Source organism: Phoxinus phoxinus (genome assembly GCF_949152265.1).
Source record: "Phoxinus phoxinus genome assembly, chromosome: 8".
Classification (NCBI taxonomy): Eukaryota; Metazoa; Chordata; class Actinopteri; order Cypriniformes; family Leuciscidae; genus Phoxinus; species Phoxinus phoxinus.
In genome coordinates this window covers 33,364,563-33,383,425 of record NC_136883.1, presented here as the reverse complement: position 1 = coordinate 33,383,425, position 18,863 = coordinate 33,364,563, and the positions used below count along the sequence as shown (strand labels likewise).

Here is an 18,863-nt window from a genome sequence, read left to right as displayed (position 1 = left end):
TTGAGGAAGCATTCTTAAGAATCACCAGTGACATGCCCTTATGTGGAACGCATAGCTTGACTCAAAGACTCATAAGCATCCATTATGATCAATCATGTGTCTGGCTTCATACGCTGTGGCCGGATGTCTCGTTTACGTCTGACAGCGACCAAATATCGCAAAACTGAACCAAAGAAAGATCCGTTTATATACTCCCTGGTCATTTTTTTTTCTTTCAGATTAGCTTATCCCAAAGGCCGATGTCTTTAGTCAGTCTTTACTGTCCGGCGTCAAACTTCTGATGCATCGGCAGCATCGCGAGATCTTTTGGTACAGGTCAGGAGGCAATACTTTGATTGGATGCGACATGTGACGTCAAGAACGGTTAAGGGTTAAACTGTATTAAGATTATTTTGGAAGGTTTAAACCAGAGCCGTTAAACTGGGGTGTATGATAGAAACTACAAATTGTGGAAAAAATCTGGCAGATAATATTGTTAACACAATAACTTATGTTTTGTAAATGTACGACTGTGACAATCAGTGCCTATCATAATCAACTAAATGCTGGTTTTTCGAAAGTATGTGAAGTTCAAGGCATGAACTTTTAAAAAGACGTCCAAAGAAATTTACACTGGTCTGTTGGGGACATCGACTTTACATTTCCATGCCCCTAAACATAACGCTGAACAAAACAAGCTGTGATTGGCTGCTTTACATGTCACTCAGGCTGCCTTTTGGTCGGCCAATGAAAGCTGCTGCTTTGGAGTCTGAGCTGAAGGGCTGGCTCAGAGCAGAGGTGAGGATGAGACCGACTTCTTGGTTGGCCTACATAAATACATAATTAATTAGGCTACTGTAGATACTTCCTATCTTAAGTCTGCATTCTTCATTACTGATGCATGTTAAGGCAGGGAACATCAAGATTTGGGATGCCAATAACGTAAAAGCTATAGCGAAGTCATAAAGCCAATATAGGGCTATAATAAAATATTTTGAGTAATATGTAGCTTGCAGAAACGCATTCAAATTGCTGTATAATGGAGTAGGGATCAATGATGATCAAGCAAACCCTTGACTTGCTTAGTCCTTAAATTTAGGTGCATTTTGACCCCAAAGCTCCCCACTGCCCACAACAATATTCACTTTTTAGAATTCTGGGGGTGAATTAAAGAAATATTCAAATTTTGAGTTTTAGCTTATATTGTAAAAAAATCTTGAGGTATCCTTGGAAGTTTGCTGGTCAAGAACCACTGCTTTAGATTATTGTCCAAACAAGTCATCTTTAAAAAAACACCAACAATTCAAAGCATATATTTCTGTTAAAAAAAGTCAGTTGCACTCAAATGAGCACAGCAAAGCAGACACTTCAGCCATTCATCCGAGAGAAACACCACCTGTGTCTGCATTAATAACAGCCAGGGACAGAATCTGTGATCTTTCTCCGACATGTCACAGCAACAGGTCTGGGCAACAATAGATTAATATTAGATCCTCTGTATGATGAGTCACCGCTCAGACTGTTTACAGGAGCGCTGGAGTGTGGAGGCGGACAGAGTAATGCTCATGCCCAGGAAACTGAACCCTGGAGTGGATCCAGAGTAATTGTGTGGGTTAGTATTCAAGGCCGGATGTTGTTCCACTTCTGTAAGAGCAGATGTAAAATCAACAAGTCGAAATAGACCTTATTTGCTTTCTTAATGCATTTTCCTGGTCATGAATGATTCATCGGTGCATTTTATTTTAAAGAAAATTGTCTTTGTATACTCTGATCTACTGGTTCTCAAACTTTTTTATTTGAAGGCCCCCCATATAGTCCAACACAATATTCAAATGACCCTCAATACAAGGGAATATATTTCCTCTGGCATTTCTTATACAAAGCTTCTTGTTTCTTGTTTTCAAAAACATGTAGGTGTTGGTATTTTAACTAATCACAACTCATTTTATTATTCCAGAAATGTTAAGACCTAAATCTTTTTTTTAAAAATTACTTTTTTTAGCATTTCAATAAACTCAGAACATATTCATCAATCTATTTTGTATTAGCCTATATTCATTTATATAATGAAACGACTTGGATAATGTGGAAGAGCAATGTATAAATTGTTTTTTGAAAAATATTAATTCCCACTTATGATGATCCAACCAATTCCTGAAGTAAAAAAAATAAGTGCTTCAGTATAATATTTTACATTATGAAAATAGGTTTAAAATAGTGCTGTAAAATCAATTAATCCCAATTCACACATAGTATATAAACACAAACACTTATGCTAGATGCGATTTGACAGCACTGAAATGTTGACTTTAGCGGGGTGACTTTACTTGTTCTATTTGTCTATTTTATCTTTAGGCTATATTTATATATTTAATTTCCCATATGTATTTTGTCATATCAATGTCTACAAATAGCAATAAAATAAAAATAACGTTAAAATAAAAAATAGAAAAGTTAAACACATTTTTTTTTTTCAGCAACAATTTTGTATTTCGGTTGTAATACTGATTTATTGTTATCTGGGAAGACATTTCTCCACACATAACTGAATCAAATGTTTTCTATAATTAATTAATAGATAACAGCTGTTCCCCCAAATTCCTATCGATAATTCCATCACTGCGCATGATGCATTTGAAAGCGAAACGCCAAACATTAATAGCCTACTTGTGTTTTTATTGCAAATATGTTAAACGCATTTGCCTTGCCCCTTTTTCTGTGCGTATAGGCTGCTGCTTTGCATAAGTCGTGAGGTAGACTTATGGTAGGTATCCCGTGCAGCCAGTTTAGTGCATTTTCCTTCCGTCCCTTGGCAGCTTTGTGGAATGTTTGTTTGTGAGACTTGTAAGTTAATTTGCAAGTAGGTCGAGAGAGCTAGTTCCGTGCGGTCAGGACCACAGATGTGACTAAACTGCCCAAGGCCACCACCAGAGCTCCCAGCAGAAACTTCCAAGAAATTCCCTGAAACAGAGTAAGAAACGAGATCAGACGATGGAGGCACTCGGACGCCAGCACTGGCACATTTTGAAAGGATTTTTCCACCTCTTTTATGCTCTTCACTAGGTGGTAGTCAGTCACTTACAAACGGCTTCTTTTTGGGCGGGGGTGTCAGAAAGGGCGCTATGTTTTCGCCAAACACTTGAGCTGGTTTAGCTTGCCAATTCTGGGTCTCATTTTCCCCCGCCTGTCTTTTTACCAGTTTGGACAGTTCAGCATGAATAGCCTATAAAATACATCATAAAGAAAATAAAAAGATTAGCATTCAAAACCCTAATACAACAAGGCAAAACACAACAGCTTTTATCCTGTGTGAACTTTGTACAGTTCTGTGAGGAAAACATGCGCTGCTGTTCCTAACACTGACCAGCAGATGGTGCCATTTCACTGACTGCGAGCTGCGTTTCAGGACAGTGACAGTCATGATTGGGTTTCCACATGTGAAACAACACTGGCTGGCGATCGTGCTTATAAAAGCAACGTAGGGCCTGCGCCACTTCATCTCAAAGGTAAACCGCATATTAAGAAGGGTTTGTTAAACAATTCTAAGAACAGCATTAACTTATTGTTGTTTGTAAATGACGAAAGTGAACTGCTCATGTTAAGTTTTAAACGGGGATAGTTCACCCTAAAATGAAACTTCTGTCTTTAATTTCTCACCTTCATGTCGTTCCAAACCTGTTTCGTTCATCTTCGGAACACAAATCTTTTGGATGAAATCTAAGAGCTTTCTGTCTCTCCATTGACAGCTGTGCAACTGACACTTGATGCTTCAAAAAGTTCATAAGAGATCGTAAAACTAATCCATATGAATTGAGCGGTTTAGTCCAAATTTTCCAAAGAGACACGATCGCTTTATATGATGAACAGAAATAATTTAGGTTTGTATTCACATATAAACATTCATCACCTCACCTGTGGTAAACAGAAGCTCAAGCATGTTCGCCTGATGTGCGAGAACCAATGAGGTTCATTCTTGTCTTACGCAGCACGCTTGAGCTTCAGCAAGAGCCAATGAGGTTTGATCGTGCCAAACATTTTCGGTTGAGCTTCTGTTTGTTCACTGTTTTTATTTGAATAAAAGACTAAATTAAATCTTTTCATCATATAAAGGGATCAAGTCTCTTAAGCAAAAAAATCACTCAATTCATATGGATTATTTTTACGATCGGTTTAGCAGTTTAACTTATTCAAGCATCAACGTTGGGGCAAAAAGCTGAAATTTCATCAAAAAGATTTTCATTATTGTTCCGAAGATGAACGGAAGTCTTACGGGTTTGGAATGACATTAGGGTGAGTACTTAATTCCATAATTTTTTGGTGAACTATCCCTTTAAATCTGCTTCTTGTAGATTGATATTGCTTGACCTTGATTTTATCAGTTGCGAGGATCTGGTCTTTGACAGATATCACTTTATTGAACTTTTTGTTTGCCTTGCTACTTTAACACCATTCACATTTCATATCCCATTTGGAATGGTCTGAACATTTTCCTTGGAATATAATGGGTACAGATTTGCATACACATGTAATTACAATCAAAATCCATTAGCACAGACCATACACAGATACTGCTAACAGGCTGAAATATATAGCACCACATGTACAGTATTACCACACGTATTCGATCCCATGCCGTCTCTGGCTCTATGATCTTAATTTGAATTTTGCAATGGGTTTCCTCCTGAGGAAATGTTTGCTTTGCCCTGTCTTCCAGACGGGGTGTCATTATAGCAACAGCAGATATTTTAGTTTTGTCTAGACATAGCTCACTCTTCAACATGAGCACTCTGGGTCAAAGCTCAGTTTGAGGGGACCTGAGATCACTCACGAAATCACTCAGGCCCAGATACAGTCTGTGGATATATCAGTTATATGTTGTATTATATACAAAATATAAAGTTGGGATAATATAATAATATAAAAATTATTAAAGCGTGAACACATACTTGTATTGCATTATGGCCTTTCATGAAGGAATCAGATATGGCATTTTGTTTAGTTTTTAACACAGAATGGGCCATAGTATTTCTCTGTGTTATGATTGAATGAATTGTTCTGTTTATTGCTTCTCGCATGTCATAAACATCCTCAGTGTATTTAGTGCGGATTCACTTTATTACAGGAAGGCTATGAGAGGATGTGTGTGTAACTTTGTGTCCATATAGTGGCTCCAGACAGCCGTAATCTTGGTGGCTGCTCTGAGGATTTGACAGACTAACTGCTCTCAAAGGCATGACAGAACACGTTTTGGTTCGGTGGATTGTAACGCAGCACAAAAGTCATTCTCTGCTACTAGGAGTCTACCCGTAGAAACTAATATTGTTTGCATGCACTCTTACTGGCGGATTTGGTGAAATTTCTCCGGACGCTTGTGTTGTAAATTTATACAGACCTGTTGAAAAACTATGATAGGGCCATGAATAAAAAGAAAAAATGTAAGTAGCGGCCAGCCATTTTGTTCACATCTTAACTAGGCCAAATCGATTCACAATCCTGAACAGAGCCATGAATCATTCTCTGTTCCGGGACTCATTTAAAGTATTTTTGGAAAGTACTTGTACTTATGAACACTGAAAGCTCGATAGAATCATAAACTTAAATATTACATGCACCTTTCATTAAACAAACACTTCATCCCTGACCCACAGCGAGTATGAGCTGACATTGAATTTGAAATAAAACGTAATATCTCTGCTCCAGTTAGGCCAGGTATTTCACAAAGACCTTGGCTGAACTGTAAATATCTAATGGGATTTTCTGTTGCCAGTTAACGTGAAATGTAGATGTGTTCAGGAGATACGGTTCGGTCTCTCACCTTAGTGGACGGCTCCAGTTTCAAAGCCTTCTTCAGGGTCTCCATGGCCTCCTCATAATCACCCTTGTCAGATAAAAGCTGCAGACACAGTTTACATTTCCAGATTACAGTTAATATGACTCTTTGACTCATTTTAAAATAATGACGCTTTCGTTTCAAAACACTAGCGATTTCCAAATGTTTCAGATCCACACTAAAATGTCAGCAAATTCACCTTTGAGCATGTGTAAAAGCTCATTGAGATGATACAGTCGGAACAGACATAATAATGTAATTCTTCTGGCAGGATCATTTTATTTAACAAAATATCTCACCATTCACTGATGAGTCGCACTCACTCACCATTATATGTTTGGTCTAAAACGCATTTGCCCTCGTGTTTTGCTGCAGGACAGCAATTGACCGTTCGCAAAGACCCGCCCCCCTAGGTCCGTCGCTAGGTCCGACAAGCCATGCCGCTCTCATGCCACACTCACACAGTGAAAAATACATCGCGGAGCAGAGGAGACACTGACAACGCGCTGACAGACAGGACAGACCAGGTTACTTTTTGGTTACTATTGATATTAAACCTAAACAAAGTCTCATCTTTCACATTTGGTCATTTAAAAAAAAAAAAAAAAAAATACTGTTTTGTAGCTCTTTAATGTGTCTGACAGATCGCTGTAGTCATCATCAGTTAAAGCTGCTCGTGAACCGATCATCCTTCTAGTTAATTTATATCATCAAATAAACATGAATGAACATCAGAAGGAATGTTGTTTTAACCGTGGAAAGGCGTCAGTACACTCCGCTTTTCAAGTTCAAATCCTCCCATGTTAATCTACTAACTCTCCTGACTGCTTTGTCGGACAAAATGGCGGATGGCGAAGTATGATTGGTCAGATCACCTGTCAATCAAGCTCCCTGCAAAGGGTCAATTGCGAGTACATTTTCTGTCCACTTTGCAGGACTGTGATATGAAGAAACATCTTTAGCAACAGTGGGAAAGTGAATGGCAGATAACGGGCACAATGCCGGTATAAACATAGATATCTATTGTTACAATAAGCATTTTCAAATTCATCCACTTGAGAGTGTGTTTTCAAAAAGCTCCGTCTTTGTTTGTGTGGACCGAAGGCCAAAACGGAGAGGAAAAAGATGCGTTTTCAGATGAAAACGTTTTAGTGTGGAGTGGACAAGGCCTAAGCCTGAGGGACTTGATTAGATTGATCTGGTGAGTTTAACTAGGGTTGAAGCTTAACTGTGCAGGGCTATGCATCTATCTTGTTGAATAGTATTCACCCGTACCTTTCCTTTTCTGAATAACGCTTTGACATTCTGGGGATCGAGAAACAGCACATCTTGACTGGTGTGCAGCGCCTCATCGAAGTGTCCCAGCTTCAGCTGTGCTGCTGCCAGGTTATTCAGACATTTTACCCGGTAGTCGTTCACCTCTTCTTCCTCTGCCTCACAGCTTTGACCGTCTGTAGGAGGATACAATTGTACATACCCACTGTAGTAATGCATAACACCATTCATTCATTTCAAGGAAATTATAAACAATTAAAATATGTTTGTTTGATATTGATCAATCCAGCGTAAACTGTTCTGATTGGTCAAGCAGTGTTCAGTCCAGCAGCACTGGGACTTTCACTAGTGATTTGAAACACTGCTTTGTAAGCTTTGAAACCTTTGAAATCATTGTTTTGGAATAAATATCAAACTGCCATTTTTTTGTATTTACCTGCCCTAGGATCAGTTTTATGTATTTTCAGACATAGTTAATGACTAAATTGTATAATTAATACTAAAATCCAAAATTGTAATTAATAATCTCTTATTGGCCTGAACCAAGTCTTCAATAAAACGAACTAAAACAAGCCCTACAATTTCATAAAATAACACATATGATACATACTCGATATTTAGATTTGTCATTTTTAATTTTATAGACTACATTTTCAATAAAACATTTGCAAGGTTTGATAAAAGGTGTTTTTATGCATGTTTGGGCTGATTTTTCATTGCATTTACACCGTTCTTACCAGCAGGTGACTCAACCAGAGAATCATTTTGCAAAGCAATTGGTTCAATTGATGTGAAGTTTTGAAAAGCTTAGTTTTTCACATCATTACTTTTTACTCTTTGTTTCAGAGAGACTGTTAGCATGTGCATTAGTGGTGGGGATTTTACATGGGCTCTTTCTGCAAGTTACATCATTGCACCAGTAGGTGGCGACAAGTGACTGTATTTATCATTCATTCATTCAACAATGTTGATTAAGGGGCTGTTTACATGACACCGTTTAACTTTTTATGCGTTTTGGCCGTTCCTTTACACGACGACAGCATTTTGGGTGCCTGAAAATTATAAATTTTAAAAACGGGGTTCAAAGGGCAGATTTTTGAAAAACAACAAAGACGATGACGTCATGCACATGCATATCTATTGTATTTCATCGCCATCTAATGGTCTGGCAGCAAAATACAGCGTTTTTAGTTGTTTTGTGGATCCGTGTGAATGGGAATCATTTTGACTGGTGTCGTCTTTAGGCGTAAAACACAAAGGATAAACGTCTCCGTTTTAAGCATATCGTTGTCGTGTAATCGTACCCTTATTCAGGAATAAAAGTGAGCTTCTTTAGGAGTGAGTCATTGAATCAATCACTTAACTGTTTAATAACACTGATTCATTTAGGAATGAAAAACTGCGATGTCCAAAGTTGAACTATTTAACTTCAGCGAGCATTTTTTGAATGCCTTGTCATGTGCAAAAAGCCAGAGCAAGGTAAAAAAAAGAAGAAAAAAAAGGTCTGTCTACCAAGTGTTTACATAGAAACATAATGGAAATGCAAAAATGCGTTCTGTGTGAATGGCCATGTGATGCATGCATAAATATATTATTGATTGATGAAATGTGATTGTGGAAAACATGTTGCCAACAGTAATTTCTTTTGGATATCAGAGTGACTTAGTGTCCGTCGTCTTACACAGAATCTTTTCCCGAAATAATTTATAAAATTTCTGCTTAGTGGGATATGTATATGAATGTAGAAAAATATTGTGTATGAAATGAGGGAGAGTCTAATATGTGATGCTTGAGTGGTCAGTGGAGACTGTGGCGATGTGGAGATCACTTCTGCATATGTGGTCATTATCAGTGTCTAATCCAAAGCGGTGCTTTGCACTTTACTGTCTCATTACTGTCAAACGGTCCTCTCAAGATGGGCCAGGCTTTCCAGCAATTACCATGATTAGGAGGTGGAAATAACATGTAGATTTATTACGTTTGATTAGCGTAGGGTTTAATAAGAGCGTTTCTCAGGGTGGTCACAGCTTGCAGACATGACTGAGCATTTCGATGACATGATTATTGATCAACTAGATTAGCGGAGCTGCTAGAACTGGGCTCGGTGGAGAGCTATTACTTATTAGATACCATGAAGAAGCTGATAGAAAAATGATATAGTGTGTATGAGTATGGGTTTTAGTATAGTTTTTATAGTAATATGCAATACATTTTATATTATAAAAATTATACAGAAAATATATAATACAATATGTATAACATTAAAAAGAACTGCATATTTATAAATATTCCGTTTTATAAAGATTTTTTATTATTATTGAGATCTGTGTCCTCCGTGTACTGTCTTGTTCCTGATTAATGCTTTATGTGACACAGGTGTGTGAAGGGCGCTGTGGTCTGAATTACCCTGTGTGCGTGTCGTGAGCACATCTAAAGCCATGCAGTAAGCCTGTGATGCCATGCCGTACTCTTCCCTCTGGAAGTAGAAGTTGCCTCGCTCGCGTTTCTGGTTGCCGATTCGGATCCGGTCGGGGACGGGCAGTGAAAGGGGGTCTTGCTTTTCTCTGAAGCCGAGGAGTTGCAGCTGATACAGGAGAGGTGCCCAGGCTGGTATATCAGGCTCCCTGCCAATAAAACACAAACACAGCGATGAAGCAAGATCTCAGTCCACTGAAAGAGCTCATGTTCTCTCACTAGTTGTTGAAAATTAGCCCCTGCATTGTCTGTCTGTCTGTCTGTCTGTCTGTCTTCTGTACTGTACTGATACTTCAATTACTGTTAGACAGTTTTAGAGATGTTGGCAGTTAGTGGAAGCTATTTTTATTCTCTCTCTTTTTTAAATATATCTTCTTTCGAGTAAGTCTGTTATTTTTGTGCTGCGGTATTGTGGTTGTTTTTGTATGAGAGAAGGGGAGAGAGAGAGAGAGAGAGAGAGAGAGTATGGTAGAGTTGCTGTTTTGAACACTGGCTGCCTGCTGCCTTTTGAGAGGCAAAGGGCTTGTATCCAGTGTGTGTGTGTGTGTGTGTGCTGTCCTCACTTTGCCCAGATCTAAACTCTAGTACTGGCAGAGGCCTCTTTAGAAGACCATACGCTCTGGCGGATTGAGACTTGTGTCAAAAAACAACAAAAACTATTCTTTCAGTCTTCTTTAGGAAGGTAGAAATGAATGAAGATGACATGATGAAAAAACGTTTCTTGCTTTTCTGGTGGACAAATAAAATTATCTGATATTCTTTGAGCATTGTTTTGAATTAACACTGTAAAAAGTTATCACACACACACACACACACAGAGAGAGAGAGAGAGAGAGAGTGCCACAAAACTCTTTGAGCATTGTCTTGAATTAACACTGTAAAAAGTTATCACACACACAAACACACACACACATTCACATCGGGCCACAAAACCCCACTCTTCCTCAACTGGAAAGACACATACACCGAAGTTAACCTGTATGTTTTATTGAATTTTTTATGTTTGGTTCTTTGGGACTCCAGTTAATTATGCGGGGGAGAAAAAACCCTGTAATTTCAAAACTAACCTCATATTTTCTTTTCATATTTTAATACGTTCCTTTCACTTCATCAAAATATTCAACACTAGCATTACACCTCGTAACATTTTGCCTGACTAATTATTCAAGTATAACAACTTAGCATGAGACCGTGTTGGCTAATGAGGCATATTCTAAAATAATCTAGTGAATATATTGATTATTATATAAACACACACACACACATACACACACACACACCTGATAACTTGGTCCATCACAAATAGCAAGCATCCCTCTTTCTCTCTGATTGACTGCTCGATGCATCACTTCTGTCACATCTTTAGCGCATCAATACGTCTGTCAATATTTATCATCCGAGGCAGTGGTTTCAAAATAGCCTCTTGCGAGATCGGTTTGATGTTTTGTGATACATCACCCCGAACTCATTTCCCATCCACACATGACAATGATAATAATAATATGCAACCCCATGGATTTTATACCCTACTTTTCTCTGCCTAACCCAGCGTTTGCTGCAAAGAGCTATAAGATCACGAACTGAGATGTTTTAGGAGCTGAACAGGAGGATCCCAGGGGTCCATGGGATAAACCACCTTTCCCACACAACCTAATCTGGCCTTATTATTCTCAGTACTTGGTCACATGACTGCACATAAATCAATAGACTGACGAGTAAAAGGCCTGAAACTGAGTCAATTTCACTGTGCACATTTATTAAGTGTGTTCTCGTAAGATAAAAGAGGATCGAGCCTGGTGTGAAAGAGTCAGCTAACCTGTCACAGTTTGACGTTCTTCAGCAAAAACATACATGTTTGTACAGCTGGAGTTTTTCAGTTCAGTTCATGGTTTTCAGTAAATTGGAGTGTTAATATCAGTCAGCTGGCGAGCTGACAAATCCAAAGCCTCTCAAACTAGATAACATGTAAGTGTAGGTTTGTGCTGCTGCTTTGTGCAACTTAATGAGATGCACAAAACACACAATTGAACAATTATCAGAATCAGAGTGGATGATAACTGTATAATATTGACTGTAAACACTGAAGACTGGAGTAATGATGCTGAAAATACAGCTTTGCCATCACACAAATACAGTACGTTACAAAACAGTTATTTAAAATTATAATATTTCAATTGAAATAATTATTTTTAACATTATTACACTTTTTTACTATAATTTGTATACAGCCTTGGTGAGCATAAAATACTACTTATAAAGAAATGACCACAAACTTTTGAACAGTAGTGTAGCCTAGTAAACTACTTTTTAAATGATCTAAATTGTATCATTAAATTTTTTATTAAATAACTATTTAATTGAATTTAATTATGTTTCTTATTATTTTAGTTATCAGTTATGTATATATTACATTTAATGTTGTTTAGTTCCCCATGTTTTGCTTTTGTATGATAGTGCTCTATACATATTTATTAGTCATAGTTCATAGGCCATTTTTGGTAAACTTTAATTCAACATGTGGCCTTCTGTTTTACCACCTGTTTCATTATGTTAGTTATCAGTATAATTTGAAAGTACAAAGCAGATGTGTGTAGTTAACGTATGTTAGTACATCTACATCAGTTCAAGAAATATTCTGTTATGAACTGCACCAAAATGGCTCCCATCATTTCGAAAACTGTTATGACCAATTTCTAGCAAAGCATTTTAATGTTAATTTAACAGGATGTTATAGCGTGCGTGCGTGCGTGCGTGCGTGCGCGCGTGTGTGTGTGTGTGTGTGTGTGTGTGTGTGTGTGTGTGTGTGTGTGTGTGTGTGTGTGTGTGTGTGTGGATGCTTGCCAAGATGCAGTTCAGGGTCCATTTAATCAGTTACCACTTTGGATAGTATTTGATTGGAAGGAGAGACAGAAGTAAAAAAAGTAAATATTTGATACATTTTCCATGATCCTTGGCAGCTGTTGACAGCCATTGTTTGGGAAAACTCTTCATATATAACCTTAAGAGACACAGATTAGTCTGTTTGTGCATACTGAGATTCACAGACTGCAAAAGAGGAAGTGTGTACCATATAAATCCTTATCATTTTGCCTATATTAAAACCATGAAGTCCAACTTTTAATGATATAGCAGCTTTTCGTCTGTGTCAGTCACATTATTTGTATGTGATATTAGAGCCGATTATAACAATAACACTTTTAAGGTTCGGCTCACTTCCTTCCCTTCCACAGTGAAATGAGAGCCAGTCACTGAACTTACATTGTTATTGGCGTGCGAATCAGGGTGTAAGGTGATATCTCCGTTATGTCACCTCATGCATATTGCAGCTGTAGTGTATGGACACATTTATGTGTGCATCAATTAAATGAATAGGAAATATAATAATTAGGGTCATTTTGATAACTTATTTTTTTTATACTTTGGTGGTCTACTTGTGAACAATTGATGTTATGAATATTTGATCAATATAGAGTTGGGTATCGTTTGAATTTGAACTCTTCCAATTCTTATTGATTTCTACTTTCAATTCCAATTTGGTAAAAAAAAAAAACTTTTATACCATGAACAAACATTACCACCAGGCTAAAGAATAGCAACTTTTGCCTGTATGGTTTAAAAATACCATAGCAAAAACAACTACCTTAACTAATATCAATTTTGAAGATAATTAAATTAAAGACAAACAAAATTAAAGACAAATGCTTAGTAATTAAAACAGAACAAATAAACAAATTAGCAAACGCACATATACAACTGAACAAAGATATACGATGGAAATAAACAGTGTAATCAAATGTAAAATAACACCGCACTTTATAAATAAAATATACCTTAACAATATAGTAAGTTACAAAAGATATTCAGTCAAGAACAGCGAGCGAATTTTCTCTTTGTCTTTCGTTGTTTGATTAACGTTATTATAGAGACGGCAGCAAGAATATTAGGTTACTGTCACTTTAAGAGTGCTGTATACTGATATGAGTTTTCTTTGTCAACTGTTTATGTTCACATAATCGACTGTGTTTACAGGGATATTTTGACATTTTTGTGTGTGCATTTGTCCGTTCAAGTGCAAAAAGATGCGGAACAGAACTCGGTTCAGTATCGCGCATTATTTAGTATGAGAGTCGACTCTGTGCGCACGGTTTGGATGTGTGCGCAGCACAGAAAACTTCTTCTTGTGATTGTATGGTTAAAGTCATATTAAAATGCACACAAAGGAATCGATAAGAGGAATCGAAAAGTATCCATTCCTGACCTTTTCTATTCCAGAATTAGAATCGATTGAAACCTAACCCAATAGTAATAACTTCCTCTTTTTCAAAAACAAGCTCCCCTATGTAACACCCATTTTTCACTCAGAAATACGTCACATTACAGAAATAAAAAATGGTTTGGGAATGATAATTCACATGGCCTTTTTCTTTGATTTATTTTTGTTTGCTAAAACGGGTAGATCTGACAAAGAGAAATGGAACTCCATATGTTGGCCGGACTGTGTTGCTTTTAATATGTTTTAATCCTGAAGATTTGATCATTTCTTTTAGTGCTCTTGTGTGATTTTTTTCTCTCTCTCCCAATGAACATAAAAGGAAGTTCATCTAAGGTACAGTTTTTAAGTAATTGATCTTTTGGCTTAGTACAACACTTCAGGCTATGATGCAATTTTATTTCAACCCTCTCTGTACAGTAGCTAATCGGGGGGGGAGACAATGTGTACATTCATATGAATGAGAGTTTTCCACAACACAAGCAAAACGGCCTCGTATGACCATACACAACAAACATATGCCACCGTAAATATACTTTTCTGTAAGTTAACAGGTCACAGGCTGTGAACCAGAACAGTGCAGAGCAGATCATAACATGCTGTCCACATTTAGCTAAAGTGTTCACCTCCACTAATTTCTCAAGAGGTCAAAGTATATTCATTATGTAACATGGCTCCACACTGGAACACATCACACACTGAACTGCGTTTAGATTTATCTAATAGGTTACCAGCAATGAAATGCCCAATCATAACCAACCGCTTCCCTCCTTGACCCACTCTGCAGAAAGAAACTGCCCGTGTGCCGCACAAACGTATTTGTTCCTCTGGCCTTGATCCTTTATAGCTAAGGCTAGTCTTTTACCTTTTAACTCTGTATCATTCCAGTAAGAAAAACAAGCCATGCAATAAAAGCCATGCTTTTTTTCTTTACTTTTTCAGTGACTGTTTCTGTGTGGAAGTGAGTGTGTGTGTTCTTTTTGTGTTTTTATCAAAGGAGGATATGGTTACTGGAAAGAGTCCATCACCTCTAACCACGACTTTTGCTGTGGCACGACTCGCTTCTGCCTATACTTGGAGACATTATAGACAACACTTGATTTTTTTTATACACTAATGAGGGCCATGTTATAGCACATAAAAAATGAGAGTAAAATTATTCAATATTTAATTTTAATAATAACAAATAAATAATATTAAAGGGGCTATAAATGTAAACATTTTATGTTTTAATTGCTTTTTGTATTGCCCAGTTGTGAACAGCTTAAAGAAACTTAAACGGGATCTTCCCCGACTTCGATTGTATATGAAAGCGAGTTGATGATTTTTATGTGAAGTAATGTTTTTGTTGGGAAAATTAAAAAAGAAGTAACGGTTATGCGCGCTCCCAAAAGCTCATGCCGTTGACATGCAATGAATGCTTATCCAATGTTCAGGATAGTGCCGAAAAGAGCTGTTCTGTACTGTAATGTCATGCAAACATATTAATTCACACTATAGTCTCACATACATTGCCAGATCTATATAGTCTATAGTCTCAAATATACTTTATAATCAAACTATCATAACAGTGTACACTGTAAACCAATTTTGGGTCAAATATAGACAAACCCAACCGTTGGATCAAAAATGCAATTTAAAAATGTAACCCATTGGCTGGGTTTGTCCATATTTGACCCAAAATTGGGTTAAAACAATTTAAGAGTGTAATTTTAATGACCTCATCTGTCGTCGACATGGCTTCTCAGCCATTGGTAATTGGTAACACTTTAAAATGCAATCACACTTTTTTGCAATTCACAATTAGATCCCAACCCCCCAAAAATTGTGCAGCCCTACTTGATTGTTTTTCTCCTTTTTTAATGTTCTTATGACTTTCTACTTATACCTTCCTAGTTGATCGCTTAGTTCTGTTGTGACTTGCCCAGCTTGTCAAACACACAACCCTGGGATGGTCCGCAGACGGGTTGTGTTTTATTGACTGAATTAAAGGCACATTAACTAGTTTACAAAGTAGTGCTATTGAGTCTAATCGAGAAGAGCATATCAAAATAATTAACCTCCATGTATTTCAAAAACAATACAATTCCCCGGATAAGGGAACAAACTCTGCATCGCCTCGTGTTTGCGTCTAAGAAGAGATTACCATATGACGTGACATGTAATCTTCGGCCAAAGTGCTCCCCTGGCACATTTGAAAGCATGTCTCACATGCAGATGTAAGAAGCCTTTAATGTCGCAACTAATAAGCCTTGCATTTTGCAGACAAAGCTTCCCTCTCAGACAAATGGCAGGAATTGGGCTTCCTCCGGGTTGAGTAAATTGACTTTGGGGACACTGGATGATTTCACTTTGATCATGAGTGTGAATCAACAGTCAGGTATTGTGATAATGCTAATTGGTTGCACAGTCTAGGCGTTTAATGGGGTCTGTGATCAGCTTGAAATGAAACTCCACCTGTGAGTCATGATTTGCTGGACCATTTTCTTTGTGAAGGCTTGAGTCGTTTTTCAATTAAACAAGGTTGCTGCTTCCACCTGCTTGCTCTCTCCTCTCTCTCTCTCTTTTTTTTTTTTTTTACTGATGCAGCTTTTTTTTAAGGTAGCTATCACATTAAATGTTTTCAGATACATACACATAGAGACACATTAATATATGGACTTGTGCGTGTGATGCAATGCAAGTTACTTTTAATTTCGAACACAGTTGTCAAATTCACTGGAAAACACTTTAGATGTAGGTCAGATGAGTTAATCATTTCAAGACGGAGGATAGTAGGGTAAGCGTACCCATTAAGCCCACCAAAATCTAAGTCTAGGTTTTTTTCATAGATATTGACATGGTTTATAAGAAAAATTATTTGTTAAAATGCAAGATTAATCTCACATTTGAAAATTTATTTATTAGTTGATGTACATTTTAGAATATAAAATTAAGATATTTTATTAATAAAGTCAGAAGTCTGGCATGGGCTTAATTGGTACTTTGGCACCATTTAAGCCCGCATGTGTTCCAAATAAGCCCACATCATGATTGATTTATACAATATCATTTTTTTAAATTTTTTAAAATAAGTAAAACATTGATATATTTATTCAGTGACAGGGAAGCATTAAAAAAATTAATTTTGCTAATGTTTGATTAGAGCCCTGGGTGTGATTGGTAGGTGTTAGTGGCTGGGGGTCCAGGCCGGTGGTCTGGAGCCTTCAGTCGGCTTGACTCTGGAGCATCTCAGGAGCCAAGCCGAGTTGCAGATCCATACTCTTGGCTTTCAGGGGGTATTCTAGTGGCCCCCCACACCGGGAGTATGGAGCCTTACGTTGGCTTGATTCTGGAGTTATGCCTGGTAAAAGCTGGAACTTTGACCGAGTGTATCCTGGGAAGGAACCCAAGTTGGGATTCCAGACTCAGGGGTTAGGGGGGGTCCACTAGTGGTCCTCCCATGTCCTAAGTATGGAGCCTTAAGTCGGCTTGGTTCCACATGAAGTCAAAATCCCACATGAAGTATCCAATTAATAGGTCATTAAACAATTTCTCTCACAAAGTTGATTAAACTTTGTAATTTGAGGGATTCCTCATTGAAACACATAAGGTGGGCTTAAATGGTTCCACAGTCAGTAAAGGTGAAAAAAAGACAGTTTTCCTTTAAAAAATATAATATATGTTTACACAGACATGCAAGGAGCTTAAATATACTGTGGACAAAGCATCATAGTAATTTCCATTGTGCCCACATTGAGAAATGTTATGTTTTTTTCATTCAAGGTTAGCTTGTGTTGACTCTAGTTTGCATGCGTTTTATGGCGCTGTACCATTTAAGCCCATCTTTAAAAAAAGTTAATTTATGAAAATAATCTTCCCAACAAAACAATTTATGATGTATTTATTTGTAAATTAATGTAAAATAAATCACAAAATATGTAGTGTTTGTAGTTCACATGCTTAATTCTTCAGCAGTCTATCTTCCAGTAAGGCTAATGGTTTGACCTTGAGATTAGCTTTGAGCGCAAACTAATAAAATTCATCTTTCCATTTAAAGGAAAATTATATAAAATTATGAATTATTATTTGTTCATACACAAAAAACAATACATTTATCTCTTATTTGACATAATATCAATGTAGTTACCAAAAGAATGGCTGAAAATTGCAGAAATGTGTTGATTTCTGAAGGGTCCAGAAACACCAAAGTTTTTGGGTGTCTTTGTTTGAGGTCCCCTGAGACCGCATGCACATGAGTGGGGCTAACTTAACATTGCCAAATGTGTTTAACATGCAATAAAAAATGTCAGGTAAGTTACAAATCACTGGATTGGTTAAAATAAGGAGCAGCAAAAAATATGATTTTCTCTTTTTTATATTAGACTTCAAAGTTGAAAGTGGGCTTAAAGGGTACATGGGCTTAATAGGTACACTTACCCTAAAACTATTCCAGAAAGCCACAAATGACCTCAAGAAAGATCACAAGTCTTTAAAAGTCTTTCTGCTTTTGTAAACTCAACAGGTCAAAAGGCTTCAGAAGTGTGATTCTGCAACTGAACATCACAGATCTGTCCTCAATTCATAAATCTGTAAAAAGCTCCAGGCTGATAAATGAGATATTGCATAATTCCCATGGTTCGTTGCACATATCTGTTTTCCAGCCAGCATTAATGGGAAATATGAGTATATGATGAAGCCCTGAGGACTTGAAACTGAAGAAATTTAGGTAGCAGGAAAGGGAGGTAGTTGTAAAGGCCCCGTGTATAAACCCTGAGGGCTGATTGGTCCTCAGGGGCCGATTTGAGCACAGAGGAGCCAAAAATGAGAAAGAGGTTCTGGAACTCTCCAATAAAACTGTAGCATGTCCTCTGAAACTCACGATGCTCTGCACATTTAGCAAAGTGTGGGACTCAGAAACAAGTCCTGATTGTTCAGCTAGTTCCAAAAGATCGAACTATTTATTGTTTATAATTTGATTGCCAATACAACACTATTTTCAGGATTTTGCATAAAATCCATTTAAATGAGTAAAGCTGAAGTTTACGTAATCAT

At 37.3% G+C, this 18,863-nt stretch overlaps 1 protein-coding gene across 2 annotated transcripts in view; it reads right to left on the bottom strand.

Moving 5' to 3' along the window:
• Nucleotides 1-2,336: 2,336 nt before the first annotated feature.
• Nucleotides 2,337-18,863, bottom strand: part of fkbp16 (FKBP prolyl isomerase 16) — a 43,977-nt gene continuing 27,450 nt past the window's right edge. Inside the window, exons 4-8 of one of the 2 annotated variants that reach the window (XM_079621835.1) lie at nt 9,491-9,708; nt 7,085-7,260; nt 5,795-5,872; nt 3,062-3,202; nt 2,337-2,940 (exon numbers count right to left, since the gene is read on the bottom strand). In XM_079621835.1, the coding sequence (XP_079477961.1) occupies nt 2,854-2,940; nt 3,062-3,202; nt 5,795-5,872; nt 7,085-7,260; nt 9,491-9,708 (700 nt within the window). In that variant the 3' untranslated portion in view covers nt 2,337-2,853. Of the gene's footprint in view, nt 2,941-3,021; nt 3,203-5,794; nt 5,873-7,084; nt 7,261-9,490; nt 9,709-18,863 lie in introns of both variants that reach the window. The other variant, XM_079621836.1, reaches the window with a different exon arrangement.